Here is a 23,687-nt window from a genome sequence, read left to right on the forward strand (position 1 = left end):
CTACTGGGCTTCCCTTGTGGCTGGTAAAGAATCTGCCTGCAATGCGGGAGACCTGGGTTTGATCCCTCGGTTGGGAAGATCCCCTGGAGAAGGGAAAGCCTGCCCACTCCAGTATTCTGGCCTGGAAAATTCTATGGGCTATATAGTCCATGGCATCAGAAAGAGTCGGACATGACTGAGCAACTTTCAGTCATTAGCTACTAGCAGTCTGCTAATTAGAGAAAGGGAATGTCTCAAAACTCAGAAACTGGAACCAGGCCCTTCACCCACAACATGCATTTAGAGAATAACATTGGCACAAGGTGAGTCATCCCAGGCCATAAAACTATTGACATGAATCTTGAAGAAAGGCAGGTTTCCAAGTAGATATATAGTTTCATTAACATAGATTAGGAGAAAAATGTATGAGTAAAACAAACTGGTTTGTGGAGCCCTTATCGGTTCTGAGTCTTAAGCGGAACCAACTTGAAGAAAGACAGAGTCTAGGGTAAATACATAGCTCATTCAGTTCAGTTCACTTCAGTCGCTCAGTTGTGTCCAACTCTTTGCAACCCCATGAACCACAGCATGCCAGGCCTCCCTGTCCATCACCAGCTCCCGGAGTCTACCCAAACACATGTCCATTGAGTTGGAGATGCCATCCTGCCCTCAATCTTTCCCAGCATCAGGGTCTTTTCCAATGAGTCAGCTCTCTGCATCAGGTGGCCAAAGTATTGGAATTTCAGCTTCAACATCAGTCCTTCCAATGAACACCCAGGACTGATCTCCTTTAGGATGGACTGGTTGGATCTCCTTGCAGTCCAAGGGACTCTCAAGAGTCTTCTCCAACACCACAATTCAAAAGCATCAATTCTTCAATTCTCAGCTTTCCTCACAGTCCAACTCTCACATCCATACATGACCACTGGAAAAACCATAGCCTTGACTAGACAGACCTTTGTTGGCAAAGTAATGTCTCTGCTTTTCAATATGCTATCTAGGTTGGTCATAACTTTCCTTTCAAAGGAGTAAGCATCTTTTAATTTCATGGCTGCAATAACCATCTGCACTGATTTTGGAGCCCAGAAAACTAAAGTCAGCCACTGTTTCCACTGTTTCCCATCTATTTCCCATGAAGTGATGGGACTGGATGCCAAGATCTTCATTTTCTGAATGTTGAGCTTTAAGCCAACTTTTCACTCTCCACTTTCAGTTTCATCAAGAGGTTTTTAGTTCCTCTTCACTTTTTGCCATTAAGGGTGGTGTCATCTGCATATCTGAGGTTATTGATATTTCTCCTGGCAATCTTGATTCCAGCCTGTGCTTCCTCCAGCCCAGCATTTCTCATGATGTACTCTGCATAGAAGTTAAAGAAGCAGGGTGACAATATACAGCCTTGATGTATTCCTTTACCTATTTGGAACCAGTCTGTTGTTCCATGTCCAGTTCTAACTGTTGCTTCCTGCCCTATATACAGGTTTCTCAAGAGGCAAGTCAGGTGGTCTGGTATTCCCATCTCTTTCAGAATTTTCCACAGTTTATTATGATCCACATAGTCAAAGACTTTGACATAGTCAATAAAGCAGAAATAGATGTTTTTCTGGAACTCTCTTGCTTTTTCCATGATCCAGCAGATGTTGGCAATTTGATCTCTGTTTCCTCTGCCTTTTCTAAATCCAGCTTGAACATCTGGATGTTCGCAGTTCACATATTGCTGAAGCCTGGCTTGGAGAATTTTGAGCATTACTTTACTAGCATGTGAGATGAGTGCAATTGTGCAGTAGTTTGAGCATTCTTTGGCATTGCCTTTCTTTGGGATTGGAATGAAAACTGAACTTTTCCAGTCCTGTGGCCACTGCTGAGTTTTCCAAATGTGCTGGCATATTGAGTGCAGCACTTTCACAGCATCATCTTTCAGGATTTGAAAGAGCTTAACTGGAATTCGATCATCTCCACTAGCTTTGTTCGTAGTGATGCTTCCTAAGTCCCACTTGACTTCACATTCCAGGATATCTGGCTCTAGGTGAGTGATCACACCATCATGATTATCTGGGTCGTGAAGATCTTTAAAACCCATTAGTTAGCTCAAGGTTTAAGCAAAGTTAAGTTCAGGTGGAACCAGGTATTTTCGTGGCAACACAGAATTTTAAGAGAAGCCCCCTTTTAATTTTGTATAGAGAAGGGAAAAAATCTGACACTAGATTAAGTGAGATAAAAATGCCTGCCGCTTAAGAGAGACAAAAAATGTGTGACACTTGCAGCCTATTTCCTCTGGTTGGAGACCCTTAGCCTTCCTGCCTGTGACTCTCTCAAACACTACAGAATCCATATGAACTTTTAAGAAACTTGGGCCCTGTGAAAGGCTGCTTTAGGCTATGCTCTTAAAATCACTGCCTTTAGGTTAGAGCAAAGACTCAGCCTCTGCACTGTTGACACTTAGTCCCCCTCATTCTTAGTTGTAGCTGGTGGGGGCAGGGGGAGAGGCAGAGGGCTGTCCTCTGCGTTAAAAGTTTAGCATCCTTGGTCTCCACCCACTAGATGCTGGTAGTGAGCACCAAAATGCCTCCAACTGTGCTAAATGCCCCCTGCGACACAAAATCACCCCTGGCTGAGAACATCAGTGGTGAAATACCCTCAATACTGCCTCAGTGACAAATTCTCATTTCGTGAAATCTTTTAAGAGAGATTAATCCCGCTAACCTCCAAAGACTAATACAAAGAGAGAATTCAAAGTGGAGTTGCACCACATCTTAAGTTTCATCTAAATGCACTTGCCTTAAAAAAAACGAGGGGAAAAAAAAAAAGAGCAGAGGGGTAGGAGAGGCAGAGAAGATAATTCCAGCCTAAACCAGATAAACATGGAGGCAGGTAGACAGCCAGTCTCCTCCAAGCACGTGCTGCAGAGTAAGGGTGGGAGACCCCAGCAGGCAGCCCACCCTGCGCAGTGCAGGCTCCTAGACCATCTCCTCCCTAATCTCTGGGTGACCCTCACACCCCAGTTGGGGTTTAGTAAGTAGTAAGTACTACTCACTCCCTGCCCAGCATGGCAGAATCTGCCTGATTAAGTCCCAAACGACACAGTGCATCTGTCGGGACCAAGTTAAATATGTAAGTTAACTTGGGGAAAACCAACAACCCTGTGATGCTGTCTTTCTCTCCCCTGGTCATAGTCTCATCTGTGTCCCTCCCCAGAATTTCAGAGTCCTACTTAGCTCTTTTGTTTGTTGTGTTTCTTCTTACGTGTTTTGTCTTCCCTGTGGCTGGTGTGAACGGTACCGCCACACAGGACGGCTGTAAGGATGCAGTGAATGACAATGTAAGGTATTCAGAGTGGTCCCTGCTTCACACTAAGTGCCCTAGAAGCGTATGCTGGGATTATCATCCTAATTTCTCCACTGTATCCGCCAACTGATTGTTTGAATGTGAGTCCCAGTTGCTCTGTTTCAGTTTCATCCCAGCTGTGGTTCAGGTGAAGCTGGGGGGCAGAACTGGATCTTGGGGTGTCGTTTAAACAGGACAGTGTGGTGTGCCAGTAACAGACCCATCCCACAGTCAGCTCTCAGCCCTCTTATAGATGCCCCTTCCCCACTCAACTGCTCCCAGAACTAGGGGCTTCTCTTTAGTGGCCCATCTTGCCCAGAAGTCAGGGACTATTTGCTACTGATACCCAATCATTAGAAGCAAGAATATAATTATTATTGCCCTTGTAAACACACACACAAACAGCTTAGGAAAATGAAGTTTAAAATTCCTAGCAATCAAAATATTCCTGTGGGTTATGTCTTACAATCCAAAACAAAACTAATGTTTGCTGCTGACTCTTCAGAAGCATGCTGATACTGCTCTCTGTGTATCAGGGAGCAAAGCCAGATAACAAACTTCCCCAAAACTCGGTAAGTAACAACCACTTAACTCTGATCTACAGGTCAGCTGGGTTGCTCTGCCAACCTGGGCCATCCCTGGGGAATCTCAGGTGGCCTCACTCATGCATCTGTGGTCAGCTGGAGGGTGAGCCACAGACCGCCTGGTCTAGGGTGGCCTCCCATGTGGGGTCACTGTTAGCTGTGGCAGTGAACATGACCAGGCTGTCTGTCATCAGCCACACACTAACTCAGGTTGGTTCCCATGGTCTCTGAGGGAAAGTGGACATGGGTTGGGCTCCTTGAGACTCATGCTTAGAATCGACCCAGCACCACTGTCCACCACAGCCTGTTTGCTGAAGCAAGACAGAAAGCCAACCCAGACTCAAGGGTGGGAAACAGGCCCCTCCCCTGGGTGGGCAAGGCTACAAACTCTAATATAAAGGGGTCATGAACACAGAGAAACCTGACAGGTTAGAGTCACAACCAGTCTCCCTACATCAAGGTGAGAATGCTTTTAGCATTGGTTTCCTTTTAGCAAAGGCTGCCTGTCTCACTAGCAGCCCACTGGTGGGCTGGTTCAGGGGAAGGTTCCCCAGGGGGTAGCCTCACTCACTGATGCTGATTCATGTCTGTTTCACTTTCCAAGGGCGGCATCCTTGACACTGAGCCCAAATCTGAGTCTGCTTGAGAGGGTTGCACCCTCTCGCACCCTCTCAGTTGTAAGGATGCTACGGTTCCTTCTGTGTCTTCTGCAGGCAGTTGCCTGTTTGGATGGAGTGAGGACACTTCTCAGCTAGTGGCTAAATCGATCTTTGTTGATGTATCAACTCAGCCAGTCACAGGCTAATTAACTCCAAGTCCTGTTAGAAGCAATCAGAATGTCACTTCTCATTGTCAGGAGGCAGGAGACCTTGGACGTAATTCAGACATCTCCTTTCCTCTGGCCTGTGTGCGTGCTCAGTTGCTGAGACTGTCTGACTCTTTGCGACTCTATGGACTGTAGCCCTACAGGCTCCTCTCTCTGTCCATGGGATTCTCCAGGCAAGAAGACTGGAGTGGGTTGCCATGCCCTCCTCCAGGGGATCTTCCATCCCAGAGATCGGTATCATATACATATATATATATATAATCTGTAAGTAAATGTGTATTTTAATACTCACAATATCTATATATATATATGTAAACTTATGTAAAATATACATAATACCTATAAAATGGAAGCTCTATATAAATATCTTTTACATCTTACATAGATAACTATAAATTTACAGGTACATTTGCATTTTTACTGAAAAATGCCTGAAAGAATATGTAAGAATTACATGCGGAAGGATTTGTTTTCTTCATTTTCCTTTCCATATACTTTGACTTTTTACCATGAGGATTATCAACGTTTAAAAACCCGTCCATTTGTCAGTTTTAAAGAGATTCTTCCAGTCTTTCCCACCTTGTTATTCCCAGATTAAATGTAAATTGAGATGACTTTATATTGAATCCTTCCTGAAAAGAAAAATTCTCCTGTCCAGAAGGACAGTGGATTTCAAGGACAGATAGAAACCAAGCCAGTCCTTGGGTTCAACTGCTTAAGAGGCCAGGTGGACCCCACTGCAGCCCACGCATCCCTCTGTGTCCCCCACCCCCAGGGCCGCGGGGGCAAAGGCAGCATCTACGTGTGGGCCTCGGGCGACGGCGGCAGCTACGATGACTGCAACTGCGACGGCTACGCATCGAGCATGTGGACCATCTCCATCAACTCCGCCATCAACGACGGCAGGACCGCGCTCTACGATGAGAGCTGCTCCTCCACGCTGGCCTCCACCTTCAGCAATGGGCGCAAGCGGAACCCCGAGGCCGGCGTGGTGAGTGAGGGCCAGGGGTCCGAGAGGACATTAGTGACGTCATACACAGACACGGTGACGTCATGGAAGGAGGGCCCTCCTTCAAAGAGTCAGCCCCTGTTCCGAGGGGAGATGCACCCCTCTTCTAGGCTGGTGATGCTTTGTTATCAAGGTCGAGGCCTCACGAAAAACAAGAGCACCATGACCTCCTTCCTGCTCATGGTTCATAGATTTTCCTGTTCATTGTTCTGGCTTACAAATGATGATGAACTCTAGTTTACCAAGATGTTGCCCCAGCACGTTGCTTGTAAGGTAACTAATATTACGAACTGGAGTATCACACCTGCACCCCATCTGAGCCAAGAACACATCCATTTTTTAGTGTAATTTAGAAATGGCATCCAGGGATGGACTTTTCCCGGTCCCTAGACCTCCCCAGAAGTGGGCACATGTGTGTTTTTGCAGAGGAAGAGTAGTGTGTTTAAACCGGGTCCACAGTTGAGAAAACCAAAAGGTTAAGAATCATAGACATTTATTGCACTCTTCGGAGCAACTCTTCCTTCCTGGGCACCTAGGTTTAACAGTGAATTTCCAAGTCCGCTAGGCATACAGCCTTTTCTCAGTACTCCAAGCTAGGTATTTAGTGGGTGACTCAGTAGTCGGGCTGGGCTACATTCTGCGTGGCCACCACCTCCTCCAGGGTTGGGAAAAAGGCAGGAACAAGAATGCAGTCATCAGTACCAGCTAGCCCTTCAGTCCCAAGGTCCTGCCTGGGCTCTACCCGACCAGCTCTCACATGAACTGGCAGAAGTCCTTTCCCTGCAAGAGACCCAGACCTTAGCCTGGCTCCCCCATGAACCCCCCTGACTTCTCCCATGAGCCCCGTCAGCTCCCCTTAGTCTTGGGGAGGATGGAAAATGTGTCAACTCCTCCCAAGTGGAAAGAGGCTTCACTTTCTCATCTTCTGAGCTGTGTGGGCAGAAAGGGACGAGCAAGGGTGGCCCCAATCTTGTTCTGCTTGTAAGCCTTCTCCCAAACACCCCCCCCCCAGAAGCTCCCCTCCTTGCCCCAAGGGCCTTTCAGGAGTATCACTCTGTCCTCAACCCCTGTCTGTGACTCCACTCCAGCTGGGGAGGAGCACTGAATTCTCTTTGAATATAGTCACTTTCCCCAGGAGATGACTTTAAACTGCCCTGATGCTTTGTCCCCCAAAATAATAGACCCACTCAAGGAGCCTACAAACAAGCAGAAGAAATGAGTATTCTCATGATTTATAAACAATCTTAATGAAAACCCTGTCTCTCACAAACATCGAAGATGAGGATTTTCTCTGTAAAATCCTTTAAAACTCAGTTGATCAGCCTCCCCACTCGGGGTAATCACTGATGTAGCAGTGGTCTTGCTCACTGTGTTCCAGAATCTCTTGGTGGATTTTAGATGTAGAGAATGTACCATTTTCTCTTTAATGGCTGTCCGTCTAGGCAAACTTTAGCTGAACTTGTTTCATTTTTCCTCTTTAGGAATGCCACCCTTTTTTCCTGAAGGGAAAATAATTTGTTAATGAAGTGGCCCTGAGCTTTCTGAGCCAATCTCATTTTAACAAACCCCACCATTGGAGAAGGCACTGGCACCCCACTCCAGTACTCTTGCCTGGAAAATCCCATGGACGGAGGAGCCTGGTAGGCTGCAGTCCATGAGGTCGCTAAGAGTCAGACATGATTGAGTGACTTCACTTTCACTTTTCACTTTCATGCCTTGGAGAAGGAAATGGCAACCCACTCCAGTATTTTTGCCTAGAGAATCCCAGGGACAAGTGAGCCTGGTGGGCTGCCATCTATGGGGTCACACAGAGTCAGACACAACTGAAGTGACTTAGCAGCAGCAGCAGCACCATTGTATTGAGTATGGTGGTGGTATTGGCTTGTCACTTTTCACCTATAATGTTTCCTTTTAGAGTCCAGAAAATAAATATCTCTTTATTAGAATAGCTGCAGAGTTGCCTCTCTAAACAGTTGACTTGCTTGTATCTTATGGACACTGTAACTATAACTTATTGTGTTTCCCTTTTTGCATAGGCTACTAGGAAGCTCAGATTAAAATGTCTGGCAAAATAAATACATGAGTACTAAGCTTATTCTTGCCTCCATCTAAATCATCTTCAGAACAAGGGAGACTTTAAGTAAAAGAAACAGAAGATCTTCTGCTCTGTGTTGTTTTGGGTTTAAAGCAGTGGGGCTTCTTCACTCATTCCTCACTCTCTTCCCCTCCAGGCAACCACAGATTTATATGGCAACTGCACCCTGAGGCATTCTGGGACATCTGCGGCTGCTCCCGAAGCAGCTGGAGTGTTTGCACTGGCTTTAGAGGCTAAGTATGTTTCCAGCTCGGGACCAAGGGCCAGCTCTGCAGGGTGAACTAACACAAGTCTGCCAACCCAACACCAAGTGTCCATGGAGGCAAAAGTGGGTGTGAGAGTCAGTAAAAACTCCAGGCCAATGAACTCTGCTGGGTGTTGCTAATGATACACACACACACACACACACATCCCACAAAACTACATCCCTAGAGAGCACAAGAGTCCAACACCCAATCACACATGGGGGCATAGAGATATTTTCTTTCATCTGTGGATTTCATGGCTGTTTCACTCTAATAATACTCCCAATCAGCTAAATGAAAGATCATTGCCAAGCTGGTTATCTAGCAAGGTTTTCAGAACATGTCATGGAAACAGGATGCTCTCGCTCCAGATTTGTTAACTTATATGGTGAACTCACTTTAATACTGAGACAATGTGGGCAAAGTCACACAGTATAGTCCAAGAAATGGGCTTTGCTGCTACCTTCCAGCTACTGGTGAGAGGCGCCCACCCTCTCTGTTCTCACCATCCCATGGAGAAGCCACACATCACTTCTGCTGGACCCACCTTGGATTTAAGCACCAGCAGAGGTCCCTGCCCACCTGCTCCCCTGTCTTAGTGCACACCAGAGACTGGTCTTTGGTTTGAGCAATGAACTTGTGGCTTCAGGCAACATCCATGTGGTGTAAGTGCAGATGCCCACTGTGCAAGGAATTATCTGAGAATATAGAACCAGAAACTTGTAAGAAGTTGGATTCTGGCTCCTGGGAAAGGGAAGCTGAGTTCCCATCCCTGTTGGTGTTGCTAGGCAACCAGAGCTTCTAGCATCAATCTTCAGGCAGCCCTGCTTGACTCGCCACAGTTTCAGTGCATTTTCTGACTTGCAAAGGAGGTAGAGCTGATTCCTAGAATAGGAAAGGACTTCAAAAGATTATCTAGTCCAACCCCCATGCCTTCAAGCAGAAAAAGACATCATTATCCTCCTTTTACAAACTGGGCCCCAAATTGGGGATGACTTCTGTCTTTGGGCCAAGCCAAACTTTGATTCTGTTAACAAAACTCAGGTGGAAAATTTAAGAAAGAAGAAATGGACACTCTCTTCCTATTAAGCACCAAGACAAAAAAAAACTTATATATTATGTGCATTTCCTAAAAATGAAATTCTTCTTCTCAGGACCTGCCGGGTCCTAAAGTCTGAGTTGGTCTCGCTCACTCTGGTTGGGAGCAGACAAGCAGAGGGAGGCTGCTCCTGCCACAGAGTCTCACAGAGGACAGGGAATAAGAAGGAGTTTCTTGTCTCCCCTTAAATCGAAGAGGGTAGAACTCGCCTTAAAGTCTCCCTGGATCCTGACATGCAAAAAGGCACTTGCCCAGGCATATATGCCAACAGCTTAGCCTACCAGGCTCCTCTGTCCATGGGATTCTCCAGGCAAGAATTCTGGAGTGGGTTGCCATGCCCTCCTCCTCCAGGGGATCTTCCCGACCTAGGGATCGAACCCACATCTCTTATGTCTCCTGCACTGGCAGGTGAGCTCTTTACCACTGAGCTACCTAGGAATCCTATATGCCAACCAAGTGACATCTAGATCCATCAAAGTGCTTGAGCAGGCTGCTGGAACTTTCAACAGATCTGTGGGCTCTGCAGCAGTTATTCCTCATTCTTTACCACACTGGGCAGCTTTCCTTACAGAAAAGAATGCAGTCGCTGCTTAGGCATACTTCATTTTGGAGCAGTGGTCATCAACTGAGCACTCTCTTGCCATAAACAGGGGGAAAAAATGATACCTGGTAGTAGGTGGTTCAAACCCATCTTGGAAGCCAGTCCTCAGATTTCTTAGAACACCAGCCACCTGGGTTGGAAACTCTGAGATTAGAGTTTGGTGCAATTCATTAAGAATGGGCTCCCAGCAGAGACCATTGGGAAAGAGAGGAAGCAGGTTAGAGATGGGAAAGGATCTAAGCAAGGATGCTATTCCAAAGGTTCTGGCCTCAGCCTGACTCCAGGGGGAGTTCTGGAATGCAAATCTTGCCTCAGAGTTTATTCCAAATCAAGACAAGGGAGTGGGCTGCATAAGCCCTTCCTGGGGTGGTAAATCCCAAAACTTTTCAGTGAGCTAAAGGGCTCCAATATTCATTGGAAGGATGAAGCTGAAGCTCCAATACTTTGGCCACCTGATGCAAAGAGCTGACTCATTGAAAAAGATCCTGATGCTGGAAAAGATTGAGGGCAGGAGGAGAAGGGGTCGACAGAGAATGAGATGGCTGAATGGAATCACGGACTCAATGGACAAGAGTTTGAGCAAACTCCCAGAGATAGTGAAGGATAGGGAAGCTTGACATGCTGCAGTCCATGGGGTTGCAAAGAGTCAGATACCGCTGAGCGATTGAACAACAACAAAGCCAGGAGTTAAAACCTCTGATCAGCATGAAATAGCCCCGGGAGAGAGCCCAGAGGAAGGAGGCCAGAAGGCTCTCTTTGTGAACACTTCCTGCAGCTCACCTCTCTTTGTGTTCAGACGAGGCACCTGGGAGTCCTTGGGGACATATGTGGCAGCAGTCAGGGCTGTTTCCCACTCGGAGGGCCAACGGGAAAGCTTTTCCAAAACAACCTGAAAGCAGAAAACAAATTATCCTGTCTAAAACATCTGCCCATCAAGACCATGAGAGAGGGAGAAGGACCATCTCTGTGGCTCCAGGGGACAAAGGGAACCCAGTCCTCTGTCCTGACCAGTCATCACCTTGTTGTTTAATCTCATAAAATGCTTTTCTGCCAAATGCCAGAATATACCTTCTTGATTCCCCAGCGATCATTGCTCACATTTCCCAGGGAGTCCAATATTAGGGAAGTTTCGCAGGATATCTCTAGTGGGGGTTGGGTGGCGCTAGTGGTAAAGAACCCGCCTGCCAATGCAGGAGATGCAAGAGATGCAGGTTCGATCCCAGGTCAGGAAGACCCGCTGGAGGAGGGAATGGCAACCCACTCCAGTGTTCTTGCCTGGAGAACCCCTTGGATAGAGGAATCTGGAGGGCTGCAGTCCACAGGGTTGCAGAGAGTTGGACACAACTGAAATGACTTATTGCTCTTTACAGCATCGGACCTTGCTTCTATCCCCAGTCAAAGAAATAGAGGAAAACAACATAATGGGAAAGACTAGAGATCTCTTCAAGAAAATTAAAGATACCAAGGGAGCATTTCATGCAAAGATGGGCTCGATAAAGGACAGAAATGGTATGGACCTAACAGAAGCAGAAGATATTAAGAAGATGTGGCAAGAATACACAGAAGAACTGTACAGAAAAGATCTTCACGACCCAGTTAACCACAATGGTGTGATCACTCATCTAGAACCAGACATCCTGGAATGTGAAGTTAAGTGGGCCTTAGAAAGCATCACTACAAACAAAGCTAGTGGAGGTGATGGAATTCCAGTTGAGCTCTTTCAAATCCTGAAAGATGACGCTGTGAAAGTGCTGCACTCAATATGCCAACAAGTTTGGAAAACTCAGCAGTGGCCACAGGACTGAAAAGGTCAGTTTTCATTCCAATCCAAAAGAAAGGCAATGCCAAAGAATGCTCAAACTACGACACAATTTCACTCATCTCACATGCTAGTAAAGTAATGCTCAAAAATAACCAAGCCAGGCTTCAGCAATATGTGAACCGTGAACTTCCTGACATTCAAGCTGGTTTTAGAAAAGGCCAGCAACCAGAGATCAAATTGCCAACATCCACTGGATCAGGGAAAAAGCAAGAGAGTTCCAGAAAAACATCTATTTCTGCTTTATTGACTATGCCAAAGCCTTTGACTGTGTGGATCACAATAAACTGTGGAAAATTCTGAAAGAGATGGGAATACCAGACCACCTGACCTGTCTCTTGAGAAACCTATATGCAGGTCAGGAAGCAACAGTTAGAACTGGACATGGAACAACAGACTGGTTCCAAATAGGAAAAGGAGTACGTCAAGGCTGTATATTGTCACCCTGCTTCTTTAATTTCTATGCAGAGTACATCAAGAGAAACACTGGACTAGAAGAAACACAAGCTGGAATCAAGATTGCCAGGAGAAATATCAATAACCTCAGATATGCAGATGACACCACCCTTATGGCAGAAAGTGAAGAGGAACTCAAAAGTCTCTTGACGAAAGTGAAAGAGGAGAGTGAAAAAGTTGGCTTAAAGCTCAACATTCAGAAAACGAAGATCATGGCATCTTGTCCCATCACTTCATGGCAAATAGATGGGAAACAGTGGAAACAGTGTCAGACTGTATTTTTGGGGGGCTCCAAAATCACTGCAGATGGTGACTGCAGCCATGAAATTAAAAGACGCTTACTCCTTGGAAGAAAAGTTATGACCAAACTAGACAGCATATTCAAAGCAGAGACATTACTTTGCCAACTAAGGTCCATCTAGTCAAGGCTATGGTTTTTCCTGTGGTCATGTATGGATGTGAGAGTTAGACTGTGAAGAAGGCTGAGCACCGAAGAATTGATGCTTTTGAACTGTGGTGTTGGAGAAGACTCTTGAGAGTCCCTTGGACTGCAAGGAGATCCAACCAGTCCATTCTGAAGGAGATCAACCCTGGGATTTCTTTGGAAGGAATGATGCTAAAGCTGAAGCTCCAGGACTTTGGCCACCTCATGCGAAGAGTTGACTCATTGGAAAAGACTCTGATGCTGGGAGGGATTGGGGGCAGGAGGAGAAGGGGATGACAGAGGATGAGGTGGCTGGATGGCATCACTGACTCAATGGACCTGAGTCTGAGTGAACTCCGGGAGTTGGTGATGGACAGGGAGGCCTGGCGTGCTGCGATTCATGGGGTCGCAAAGAGTCGGACATGACTGAGCGACTGAACTGAACTGAACTGAAGTGACTTAGCACACACACACACACAGAGAGCTACCTTCCCATTTGTGGGGTTCTCTCCATGACCCCAGACTTACTGTGGGGTTCTGAGGGGATCATAAGGAGGCAAAATTATGGCCCAGGAGAACCATCAATAGTAAAGCAGCCCATGTTCTGGGCTAGAGCAGTGTTTTCGAAAGTGACTTCCAAGGAATGATTTTCTCATGTAAGCCCCATCAAAGTATAATAGACACAGAGACAAGTGCACACATGCTAGGGAAAGCTCAAAGACTCCTTATAAAGTTAACACATCCATGCAGTATTGGTGTTAGTCGCTCAGACATGTCTGACTCTTTGAGACCCAGTGGACTGTAGGCCACCAGGCTCCTCTGTCCACGGGATTCTCCAGGCTGGAGTGCGTAGCCATTTCCTTCTCAAGGGAATCTTCTCCACCCAGGGATCGAACTCATATCACCTGCATTGCAGGCGGACTCTTTAACATCTGAGCCACCAGGGAGGCCTTACACATCCATGTAACCAGCACCCAAATTAGGAAACAGACAATCACCTAAGTATCAGTATGGGCATTTTGGTTCAACATTATGTCTGAGAGATTCCTCCATACTGCTGTTAAATATTACTTCCTTCCAGTCCCACACATCTTAATTCCTTCTCTGGGTGATGTTTCTGAAGATCAGCTCAAGCGCCTCTGCCTTCATATCTGTGCCTCAGATAAAGTTCTGATGTTCTAACATGTGGTTCTCTCCTGCCTCAGTCCCTGGCTCTCCCTCCCTGACACTCGGGGCTCCTGACCTCCCGTGCTTTTTAAAGTTTATTACCTGAGTAATGCTTGCCTTCTCCCGCCTCTGGATCCTTCAAGCCTTTGGCAGATGTATGGACAGGTCCACGGAAGCACCAATTCTGGGTCCTGTCTGACGTCATCATTGTGTTCACGCTGTCCACACGTGCAGCCAAGGCTGTGAACCACCATCTCAGACCCGTGTTCTCAAACCCCGTGTACAGAAGCATCACCCGGGTGCTGTCCTAAGTGTGCATCCTCAGGCCCACAGCCTCCAGGAGGTCCGATGCCAGAGACCTGAGGTTGAGACCAGGAATCCATGTTTATCACAGGCCCCTACATGTTTCCAAAGCTGGTCCACACTCTGTGAGATGCTCTCCTTGGGATAACTCCGGGGCCCCATTGTTGGCTCCCTCGGCATAACAGGGAGGGAGCTCAGCTCCCCCCTTTTTAAATATTGAGCTGTCTCTCTGTCTGCCCCCTGGCTTATAGGCTCTGAGACCTTTCCACAGCCTGCTCAGAACTAGTGCAGAGCCTGGACATGATACACACTCAATAGATGCTCATAGAATCACTTCACTGTGCCGTGCTTTTCCGTAGGTCTGCCTTACTTTTCCAACTCTTACATAAAGTATTTAAAAGCATGACCATTCCTTGCCTGTAACACTGAACACAGTGACTTCCATACTGTAGGTATTCTGTACATTTATTTTGTATAAGTTAATAGGTGTCACCTACAACCCTTGAGCTGCTGTAGTAGGATTAAAGCTTGAAGCAGGTTGTGAGATCCCTGTTTTACACAATGGGGCTTCTCTGGTGGCTCAGACAGTCAATAATCTGCCTGCAGTGCAGGAGACACGGGTTTGATCCCTGGGTCAGGAAGATCCCCCTGAAGAAGGGACTACCAGCCCATTCCAGTATTCTTGCCTGGACAATTCCATGGACAGAGGAGCCTGGCAGGCTACAGTCCACAGGGTCCCAAAGAGTTGGACACAACTAAACTACTAACACACTGTCTCTGTCAGGCCTTCCCAGGTGGTGCCAGTGATAAAGAACCCGCCTGCCAATGCAGGAAACATAAGAGACGTGAGTTTGACCCATGGGTTGGGAAGATCCCCTGGAGAAGGGCATGGCAACCCACTCCAGTATTCTTGCCTGGAGAATCCCATGGAGAGGAGCCTGGGGTTACAAAGAATCAGACACAGCTGAAGTAACTTAGCATATATGCATATCGCCTGTCAGTTCAGAAGTTGCTCAGAATGCAAAAATAGGAGGGACTCAGTGTTACTTTTCAGGCATAAGCAAATGGTTGTTCAACCGGTGTCACAAATTCTGATGCTGGAGTATGAGCCTTGCTCTGATTTAGTTTAGAAATGAGAACATCCTTATTCTAACACATTCTTTCTCTCTCATGTGCCCCATGAGAGTAAATGCACGGAGAAAGGTCTAACGGGGTCCTTCAGGAAGCATAGCACATTACTGTGGCAGAACCCCTTGCCAAGGTGAGAGCTACTCCGCCTGCCAGCCAGCCCTCTGATCACCCTGAAGTTAGCAGTTTACCCACACTTCGGGGTTATCAACACTTTCTGGGTTTATCAACACTTTTTGGGTTTATCAACATTTTTGGGTTAAATGAATTCAGAATCCTGTTCCACCAAAGCACTGAGCTTTTAGCCACAATCAACGTCAGGAAATTTCACACTATTAACCTAGTCCACATGTCCAGGGGACCATATGTCCAAAATAAATATGTTCTTAAATTTCTCAAATAAGCATTGACTTTCCTTGAAACTTTCTCCTTAAAAGCTGAAAGTCTACATTTCAAGAGTGTATGAATCACTAGTGTCTTCTGGCTCTGATTCAAAGCTCTGAACCAGTGAAATCTGCCCGTGATGAGATTTTATCAAATGAGTGATGTTCTTTAAATCATTTGATTCTGAGGAGAACTGTAGTGCAAGGCTTTTCCAACATTGTTGACCGTGACTGTCAGTGAGAAATACATTTTGCATTCCAACCCAACACATAACACACACACACACACACACACACACACACACTTTCCCCATATTACAGTCACACTGGCATTCTTTTCTGTTCTCTTCCACTCTTGACAGCTTCATTCATAAAGAACCTGGTTCTCAACCTCAGCTGTCTCCTGGAATGACCTGAGAAGTAGTAACAATTTCCCAAGCCTGGGTCCCCTGCCCAGAAATTCTGATTTACTTAGTCTAAGATGTGGCCAGAGCGGTTTGGTCTTAAGTGTCCCACAAATGATTTTACTGTGCAACCCAGATACACAGCCCATGCAGTCAGTCTGGCTGATATTTTCAAAAACACAGACGTTGACTAATAGTAGACACTAAAATCTGAAGACACTTCTGCAAGCCAACTTGTTTTTTGCTGAATGAAGAGTGTGCCAAGGAGGGCCATCCTGGGCCTTGGGGAGACAGATGTTGTGGCTGCTGTCTCTGCTCTTGAAGAACTGACAGCCCCTGTTCCCATATGGAATGCTTGCAAGTAGCCAACACTCGGGTCCAAAAACAAAGCTCAGCTAGCACCCAGAAGCCCCTTGTGTCCCTTCCAAACACCACCAGGCAAGACCCACCGTTAACCTGACTTCCAACAGCACACATTCGTTGTGCCTGGTTTCCTTCTTTAAGTGACTGTGATCATCTCGTGTGTTCTCCGCTGTGTCTGCCTTCTCTGGGCCAACATTCCCTTCCCCCCAGTTATTCTGAGTAGCTGTAGTTCCTTCTCACTGCAGTGCAGTGTTCCATGTCCAATAAGTACATCTCAGTCGGCTTATTCACTTTACTGCGGATGGGCATTCGGGGGCTTCATAGTTCGGGCTTATGGACATTTCCAGTACATATAGTCTGGTGAATATATACACACATTTCTGTTGGCTACACACCTAGAAATGGAATTTCTGTGCCACAGCTTAAGCACGTGGGCAACATTAAAAGATAGAGTCAAACTATTTTCCAAAGTATTTGCAATAATTTATACTCCCTTCTGCAAAATACTCAGTTGTCCCTCATCTTTGTCAACACTTGGTACTGTCAGCCTTTTTCATTTTAGCCATCCCAGTGTGTGTCAGCTTTTGCATTGGAAATATATTTAAGTAAGAAAGGCAAGACTTTTAACTGATGTACAGCTATACCTATATTATAAGTAATACATGGATACTCCTCCCTTGACTTGGGGGTTCATACATGTTCCAAACTCTTACTGGAGGTCTACGTGCTCTCTTAGTCATTGCGTCTCTTTTTCCTTCCCTTCACCCCTGTCCCATGCCCTTGTCCTTGAACTCCCTGCCTCCGGTCCACAGTCTGGGTCTGACCTGGAGAGACATGCAGCATCTGACTGTGCTCACCTCCAAGCGGAACCAGCTTCACGACGAGGTCCACCAGTGGCGGAGGAATGGGGTCGGCCTGGAGTTTAACCACCTCTTTGGCTACGGGGTCCTAGACGCGGGTGCCATGGTGAAGATGGCCAGAGACTGGAAGACGGTGCCCGAGAGGTTCCACTGCGTGGGTGGCTCCGTGCAGGACCCAGAGTGAGTGGAAAATACCCCAGAGACGCTGTCACCGCGCTGGCGACTGTGTCAGATGCCCTCTCTGTGTCCTCCCAAGATGCACTGGGTTTGATTCGGGGACAGCCAGCTTCCAGGCAGAGCTGTAGCTTTGGGCAGTTTCAGAGTATCTAGTCTCCAGAGTCCTAGGGCCTGGAATTTCCATCCCTATTGCCAAGAGGGAGAGATTTACAAAGAGGGACTTTGCTAAGCGGAAGCCCTCCAGCATCTGTGCCTTTGCAGGCTCTGGGCCACAGAAGGTGGGGGCCACGGGCAGTGTGACGAGCGCAGGATGTAGTCAGCTGCGTCTTGGCTTACGTTCCCAATTAACAGAAAGGTGGTACAACCGCAGTATCGAGGAGAATGAGCACTGGGGCTCCACTTAGTCGTGGTTTGTGTTGACATCAGACCTTGTTCTCGGCGATGGCCCCGGACAGGAAGACTGGGTTTCTGTTGATCCTCACACTCTGTGCTTTTGGGGAGAGGGGGGAGGGAGACGGAGAGCGTATGCTAGGATGAATGACCGTCTCTCTCCCAGGTCCAAGTGCGCTGAGCACTCTGTCCTAATTCAGATACTTTCTGGAATTTTGAGCCAGAAGCAACACTGGAAATAGTCCGTCTAATGCCCTCATGTTAGTTAAGGAATCTGAAGCCCTGAAGTGTGACTGTCTCAGAGGCTCACAGCCAGCTGGGAGCTTACCCAGTATTAGCAGCATTATTATTTTTTTTTAATTTGGAAGTCTTTTATTATGTTTCAGTTTCAGGTTAAATTCATCTCACTATATATATAGATGTTCTTGCCCATATGTTTCTTACAGGGCTTTCTACAAATTCATCAAGAATTTTACCTTTCCCAAGTGATCTTCTGTTGAGACAGTTTTATTCTCAGCAAAATACACATGTACACATATACTATGACAGCAATCTTAAACTTTAAAATATATAGAAATTTATTAGAAAAAAAGGGGGGACTTCTCTAGTCATCCGTGGTTAGAACTTGGCGCTTCTGCTGCAGGGAACCCAGTTTCGATCCCTGGTTGGGGAACTAAGATCCCACAAGCCACACAGTGTGCCCAAATAATAGAAAAAGAAAGTATATAGAAATGTGTTGGTTTGTGTGGTAAAATACATCTCTCAAGGCCCTACTCCTCAGAGGTTCTGATTTCTGAGATTTTGGATAAGGTCCAGAAGACTGAATTTTGTGGGTGGTCTCGGAAGCATTATTTTAATGAAAGGAAACTTGAGAGCTCTTTTTTATAAAATTTATTTAATTGGAGAATATATCCTGTACATTGTTGTGTAGGTTTCTGCCATACATCAAGGCAAGTCAGTCATGAAAAGTGAATGTTAGTCGCTCAGTCATGTCAGACTCTTCGAGACCCCATGGACTATCGGCTGCCAGGCTCCTCTGTCCATGGGGATTCTCCAGGCAAGAATACTGGAGTGAGTTGCCATTCCCTTCAACAAGGAATCAAACCCACATTTCCTGCGTTGCAGGCAGGTTCTTTACCATCTGAGCCACCAGGGAAGACCCAAGTCAGGCATAACTATATATATATATATATATATATATATATATATATACCCTCCCTTGAGAGCACTTTCACCATGAACTCAGTTGGGTTTCCCGAGGACAGGAGCCCAGCCTTTCCTGTTTGCTGGTGTGTCCTCAGAGCCTAGAACAGTGCCTGGAATTTAGCAGTCATGGGATCAATATTTGTGGAATGAATGAATGAATGACTATTCAGCCAGCTTCACCTGGGCACAAGGAAGGCATCTAAACAGTGGTGATAGGCAATAGGGCTGTCAGACCAGCCAGGGAAATTTGGGGTGGGGGAGGTCGGGCCTTGTTGGAAGGGCTCTGGTCTCCTGGGTGCCCTCTGCCCCCTCGCCCACCTGCCCCCCACCTGAACTTGATCTCAGGGGCTGATGAGCAAGGTCTGGGGCAGATGCCATGCTGGAAGAACTCAGAGGCTGGGTAGAGAGGTTCCAAGGGCAGTGCCCAGGCCAGCTGGGCCTCTGGCAGAAGCAGCCCTTACTGCCAGGAATCAAGCTTCTTTGGGGCCGGCCGCAGGGCTCCATGACCCCCCCACCCCCGCCCCCGGCAGCAGCCAAGTCTACACTGGGCTGCGCAGAAACGATCTGGGAGCCACTGAGTGGCAACTGTCGGGTTTATGAGTCTCCTCAGCGCTCATCTTCCCAGAGAAGCAGTCAACTCGAAAAGCAATTTTCTAAAGAGACTTTATCAGGAGAATCCATGAAAAGTGCTTGACTGAAATAAAAGGGACAAATAAAACTGGCTGTGAAGCATCTGCGCTGGACCATCCAAGTCAGTGAGCAGAGGCAGCCTGGCCCGCCCCCGCAACAGCATGTTCGCTGAGCACCCTGTCCGGCTCAGCCCCCACCCTCCCCTGCCCACTCAGCTCCTTGAGCAAAGTGTTAGTTGCTCAGTGGTGTCGGACTCTTTGCAACCCCATGGACTGTAGCCCACCAGGTTCCTCTGTCCATGGGAATTCTCCAGACAAGAATACTGGAATGGGTTGCCATTCCCTTTTCCAAAGGCTCTTTCCCACCCAGGGATTGAACCCGGGTCTCCTGCATTGCAGGCAGATTCTTTATTATCTGAGCCACCAGGGAAGCCCCTGAAGGTCGTAACAAACTGTGAATTTTAAGTGAGTTTGGAAATCAGCGTGAACCTGAAGAGCAGAAGCAGCTCTATAGAGTGGAGGGCATGCTGAACCGCATACCAGTCAGGTGCGGCCATGACCAGCCCCTTCTGAGCCGCAGTCACATTGTTGTGCTAGCCATAGCAATCACTTGAGCAATAATTTCTCTTTATCCAAGTACTTAGTGCTGTGAAAGAAAGAGTTCCGAGCTCCTGTCTCACTCTCAGTTGCCCTGGTGGGACTTAGGTGCTGACAGTTGTTTTTGTTTTCTTGGAGAGATGATCTCAGGAGACACAGGTGAGGAGGAGGCGATGTTGACAGGGAGAGAGCGCAACCCAATAGAGAAGACACTGAGGATGCACTGACTGGCACCTCGCTGCCCTGGGCAACTAGGCTCAACCCCACTGGGGACACTGAGTTGTCCCCACCAGCAGTGAGGAACGCAGGCTGTATTGACTCACCTCCTCCTGTCAATCATCTTCCCTTCCAGATCAAATTCCTGACATTTTGCCATCAGGGTCCACAGGGGCCTAGGCTGCAAGAGAACCCAGCAGAGACCTGGGAAAAGTGGGAAGGGGATCAACTGCATCGGCCGCATCCCACATCCAAACAGATCAGAGACTGCAGGTGACTTTCTCAGGGTCACACAGCTGGTATAATAATTAACCCCAGAGTCCCTGCTCTCCCCAGAGCGGCCTTCAAAACCCCTAGGAATCCCCAATCAGTTCAGTGATCAAGACTCCAACTTCCAATGCAGGGGGCGTGGTGGGGGAACTAAGGTCCCACATGCCCCAGGAGGCAGCCAAAATTTTTTTAAAAAACAACAAAATACCCTGGAATAGTGTCCCCACCCCTCACTGTGTCTCCCCACCACTCTGCCCTCAGGAAAATTCCAACCACTGGCAAGCTGGTGCTGACGCTCACGACCGATGCATGCGAGGGGAAGGAAAACTTCGTCCGCTACCTGGAGCATGTCCAAGCAGTTGTCACGGTCAACGCGACCAGGAGAGGGGACCTGAACATCAACATGACGTCCCCCATGGGCACCAAGTCCATCCTGCTGAGCCGGCGCCCCCGGGACGACGACGCCAAGGTGGGCTTCGACAAGTGGCCTTTCATGACCACCCACACTTGGGGGGAGGATGCCCGGGGCACCTGGATCCTAGAGCTGGGCTTCGTGGGGAGTGCACCCCAGAAGGGGGTGCTGAAGGAGTGGACGCTGATGCTGCACGGCACGCAGAGTGCCCCCTACATTGACCAGGTGGTGCGGGATTACCAGTCCAAGCTGGCCATGTCCAAGAAGGAGGAGCTGGAGGAAGAGCTGGACGAGGCGGTGCAGAGAAGCCTGAAGAGCATCCTTGGCAAGGACTAGCTCCCGGGCCCCCTCCCCTGTCCCCACCGCCCCCTCCAGGCGCCTAGCAGTCACCCTCTCCCTACACCAGCGATGCCCACGTCTAGATCTGAAGCTTTGCTCACTGTCAGTGATTCTTTTCACTCCCATGGAAGCAATCTTTTCTATTCTGTGCCCTAAATACAGTGCTCCCACCCACACCTCTGTCCTGTTTGTGACTCCAAGGTCTTCATTTCTATCCTTCAGATAGGTGATATCGTGCCAACCAACCCAGGACAGCTCTCCCCCTCCATTTCTTTCATAGAAGAGAAGAGAATGCATTTAAATAAGCCAGGCCTGGGGACTCCAAGGACATTTTATTCATGATCTCAAGGGAGGACCTGTTATGTAAAAGGAGGAGCCAGGTTTATGACAGAGGTGAGCTCTGAGTCTCTTAAAGCCCAAATGCTGTAAATCCTTCGGGGAAAGATGTGTTGACTTTTAGCAAGATTTTCCAGGGATGTAAATGAAGGTGGCATGAATCAAAAGGTCCCCTAGTTACCAGATGGGGAGGAGAGAGTCCAAAAGCATGAACACAGGAAATTGTACCACCACATTGTAGCTTGTCTGGCTCGCCAGTGTAATAGGCATAAGATCTCAGTGGCCTGGCTGCCTTTTCATCAGCCGCTGCTCTGAGTTATGGTAAACTCTGGGAGATGCCCCCTTCACTCTCCATGTGCCTAGCCTTTCTCCACCCCCATAACTATGGGCTCCTCCCATAGTTATGCAAAAGGAAAAAAAAAAAGGAAGGCAGGATGGAGACACATCTAGGAAAGAGTAGCTTAGTAGTTCTTAGCACAGGGATGTTCCTTTCTGACGCTGCTCTGGGGCTTCTTAATCTGATGGAGGGGAGAGAAGGTGAGCATTTTCTAGAGCTTTCCATACATAATTGGAGGAAAACAGCTTCTGCAGTTGATGAGTTGGGGAAGTGGCCTCTGTTCTGGAAGAGGTATGTGAAGGCAAGGGGTCAGGTTTGGAGAGGTGGGCAGCCACTTCACAGGAACCCCCATTTGTATGGAGCCCCTTCCCACGGAAGGGGGAAAAGCCAGCTCATCTCCCCGTAACTTGAGACCCAAAGGAGGCAGAAGCCCTTCGCACGGAAACCACTACAGTCAGCTACAATTGTGGCAGCCAAGCAGTCCAGGAGGGCTTTAACCTGCAACCCAAAGGTGACATGCCCCCTTCCCCCTGCACCCCCAGAGACAGCATCTTATCACCAAGTAGAAAGGATTTCTTAGAGGCTGTCACTTTGTTCTCCTACCCAAAGAATAGCTCACCAGTACCCACCCGACACCCCAGAACTGATGTGTTGGTTTGATTTGATTCCCAAGAACTGATCCACCCCTTCTGGCTACATTTCTCCCTTCCCGCGGGAGCAGCCTGGAGTTCCTCACCTCTAAGTTGGCAACACAGAGCAGGAGGGCCCTTCCGTGAAGGCAGAAAAGCCTGGAAAACCCATGTTCTTTCTTTTCTCCCATGTTGGCATGGATTTCTACCTTCTCTAACACCATATGATCTTCTCTACAGAATGCTTTACGATGTAATAATATTAATGATTTTTAAAAGAAATTTATTACATGTTGCAAAGGTCTTTTTAAACCAGTTTAGACTTAAAGCAAAAATAAATGGAAATCATCAAAATTTCATTTCTCATTAACAGTCTAAAAATAAACCAAAGGACATTAAGTGTGCATGTATGTTTAAGTGCACACAGAAATATATATACATATGTAGACTAATATACGTGTGTATATATGTGTATATATCTTTATATACACTTGTATAACTGTATATACACACCTATACCTAAAGTGTGTATGTGTATTTACTGAAGAAACACATTCATTTCTAAAAGCATATTCAGAGGATAATAAATGATTCTGGCTAAAGAAAAAGGCCAGTGGAAATTCAGGTGAAATGTTCATGAATTCCCATTACTTCACCTCTGTGATTTTGCACCTTTCTGTATAAACTTTAAGTATCTTATATAGCAGCACAGATACAAAATAGTTGTCCATATTTTCACAGTTGTGGTCTAATTTATGAAATTAGAGAGTAACTTATCAGCTTCTTAATAGATATGGCAAATTTTGATATGAGTATACAGTATATAAAATATATATAGTGCTATTTAAAAATATTTGGTCTCTATTCCATTTTTTGCATCAGTATTAACACTAAAATATGTTCAGCTAGTGAGGTTTTTATGATATCCTGATTCTAATGCAAGAGATAGTTATTTATAGTCATTTATTTAAAAAAAGAAAATAAGTGAATAATACGTTGACATCGTTATTCCCTGTGACAACATTTTATAAGCAAATTTAAAAATACATGATGTAAATTAGGAGATTCAACAATAAAACATTA

The 23,687-nt window shown here is 46.9% G+C and overlaps 1 protein-coding gene across 2 annotated transcripts in view; it reads left to right on the forward strand.

Moving 5' to 3' along the window:
* The window catches only part of PCSK2 (proprotein convertase subtilisin/kexin type 2), a 233,311-nt gene extending 212,012 nt beyond the window's left edge, over positions 1 to 21,299 (forward strand). For both annotated transcript variants that reach the window (XM_068987288.1, XM_068987289.1), the window contains 4 exons: positions 5,486 to 5,701; positions 7,951 to 8,051; positions 17,019 to 17,246; positions 20,813 to 21,299. In XM_068987288.1, coding sequence (XP_068843389.1) covers positions 5,486 to 5,701; positions 7,951 to 8,051; positions 17,019 to 17,246; positions 20,813 to 21,299 — 1,032 coding nt within the window. The remainder of the gene's footprint in view (positions 1 to 5,485; positions 5,702 to 7,950; positions 8,052 to 17,018; positions 17,247 to 20,812) is intronic.
* The last annotated feature ends 2,388 nt before the right edge of the window (positions 21,300 to 23,687 follow it).

The sequence above is a fragment of the Capricornis sumatraensis genome, chromosome 15 (genome assembly GCF_032405125.1).
Source record: "Capricornis sumatraensis isolate serow.1 chromosome 15, serow.2, whole genome shotgun sequence".
Classification (NCBI taxonomy): domain Eukaryota; kingdom Metazoa; phylum Chordata; class Mammalia; order Artiodactyla; family Bovidae; genus Capricornis; species Capricornis sumatraensis.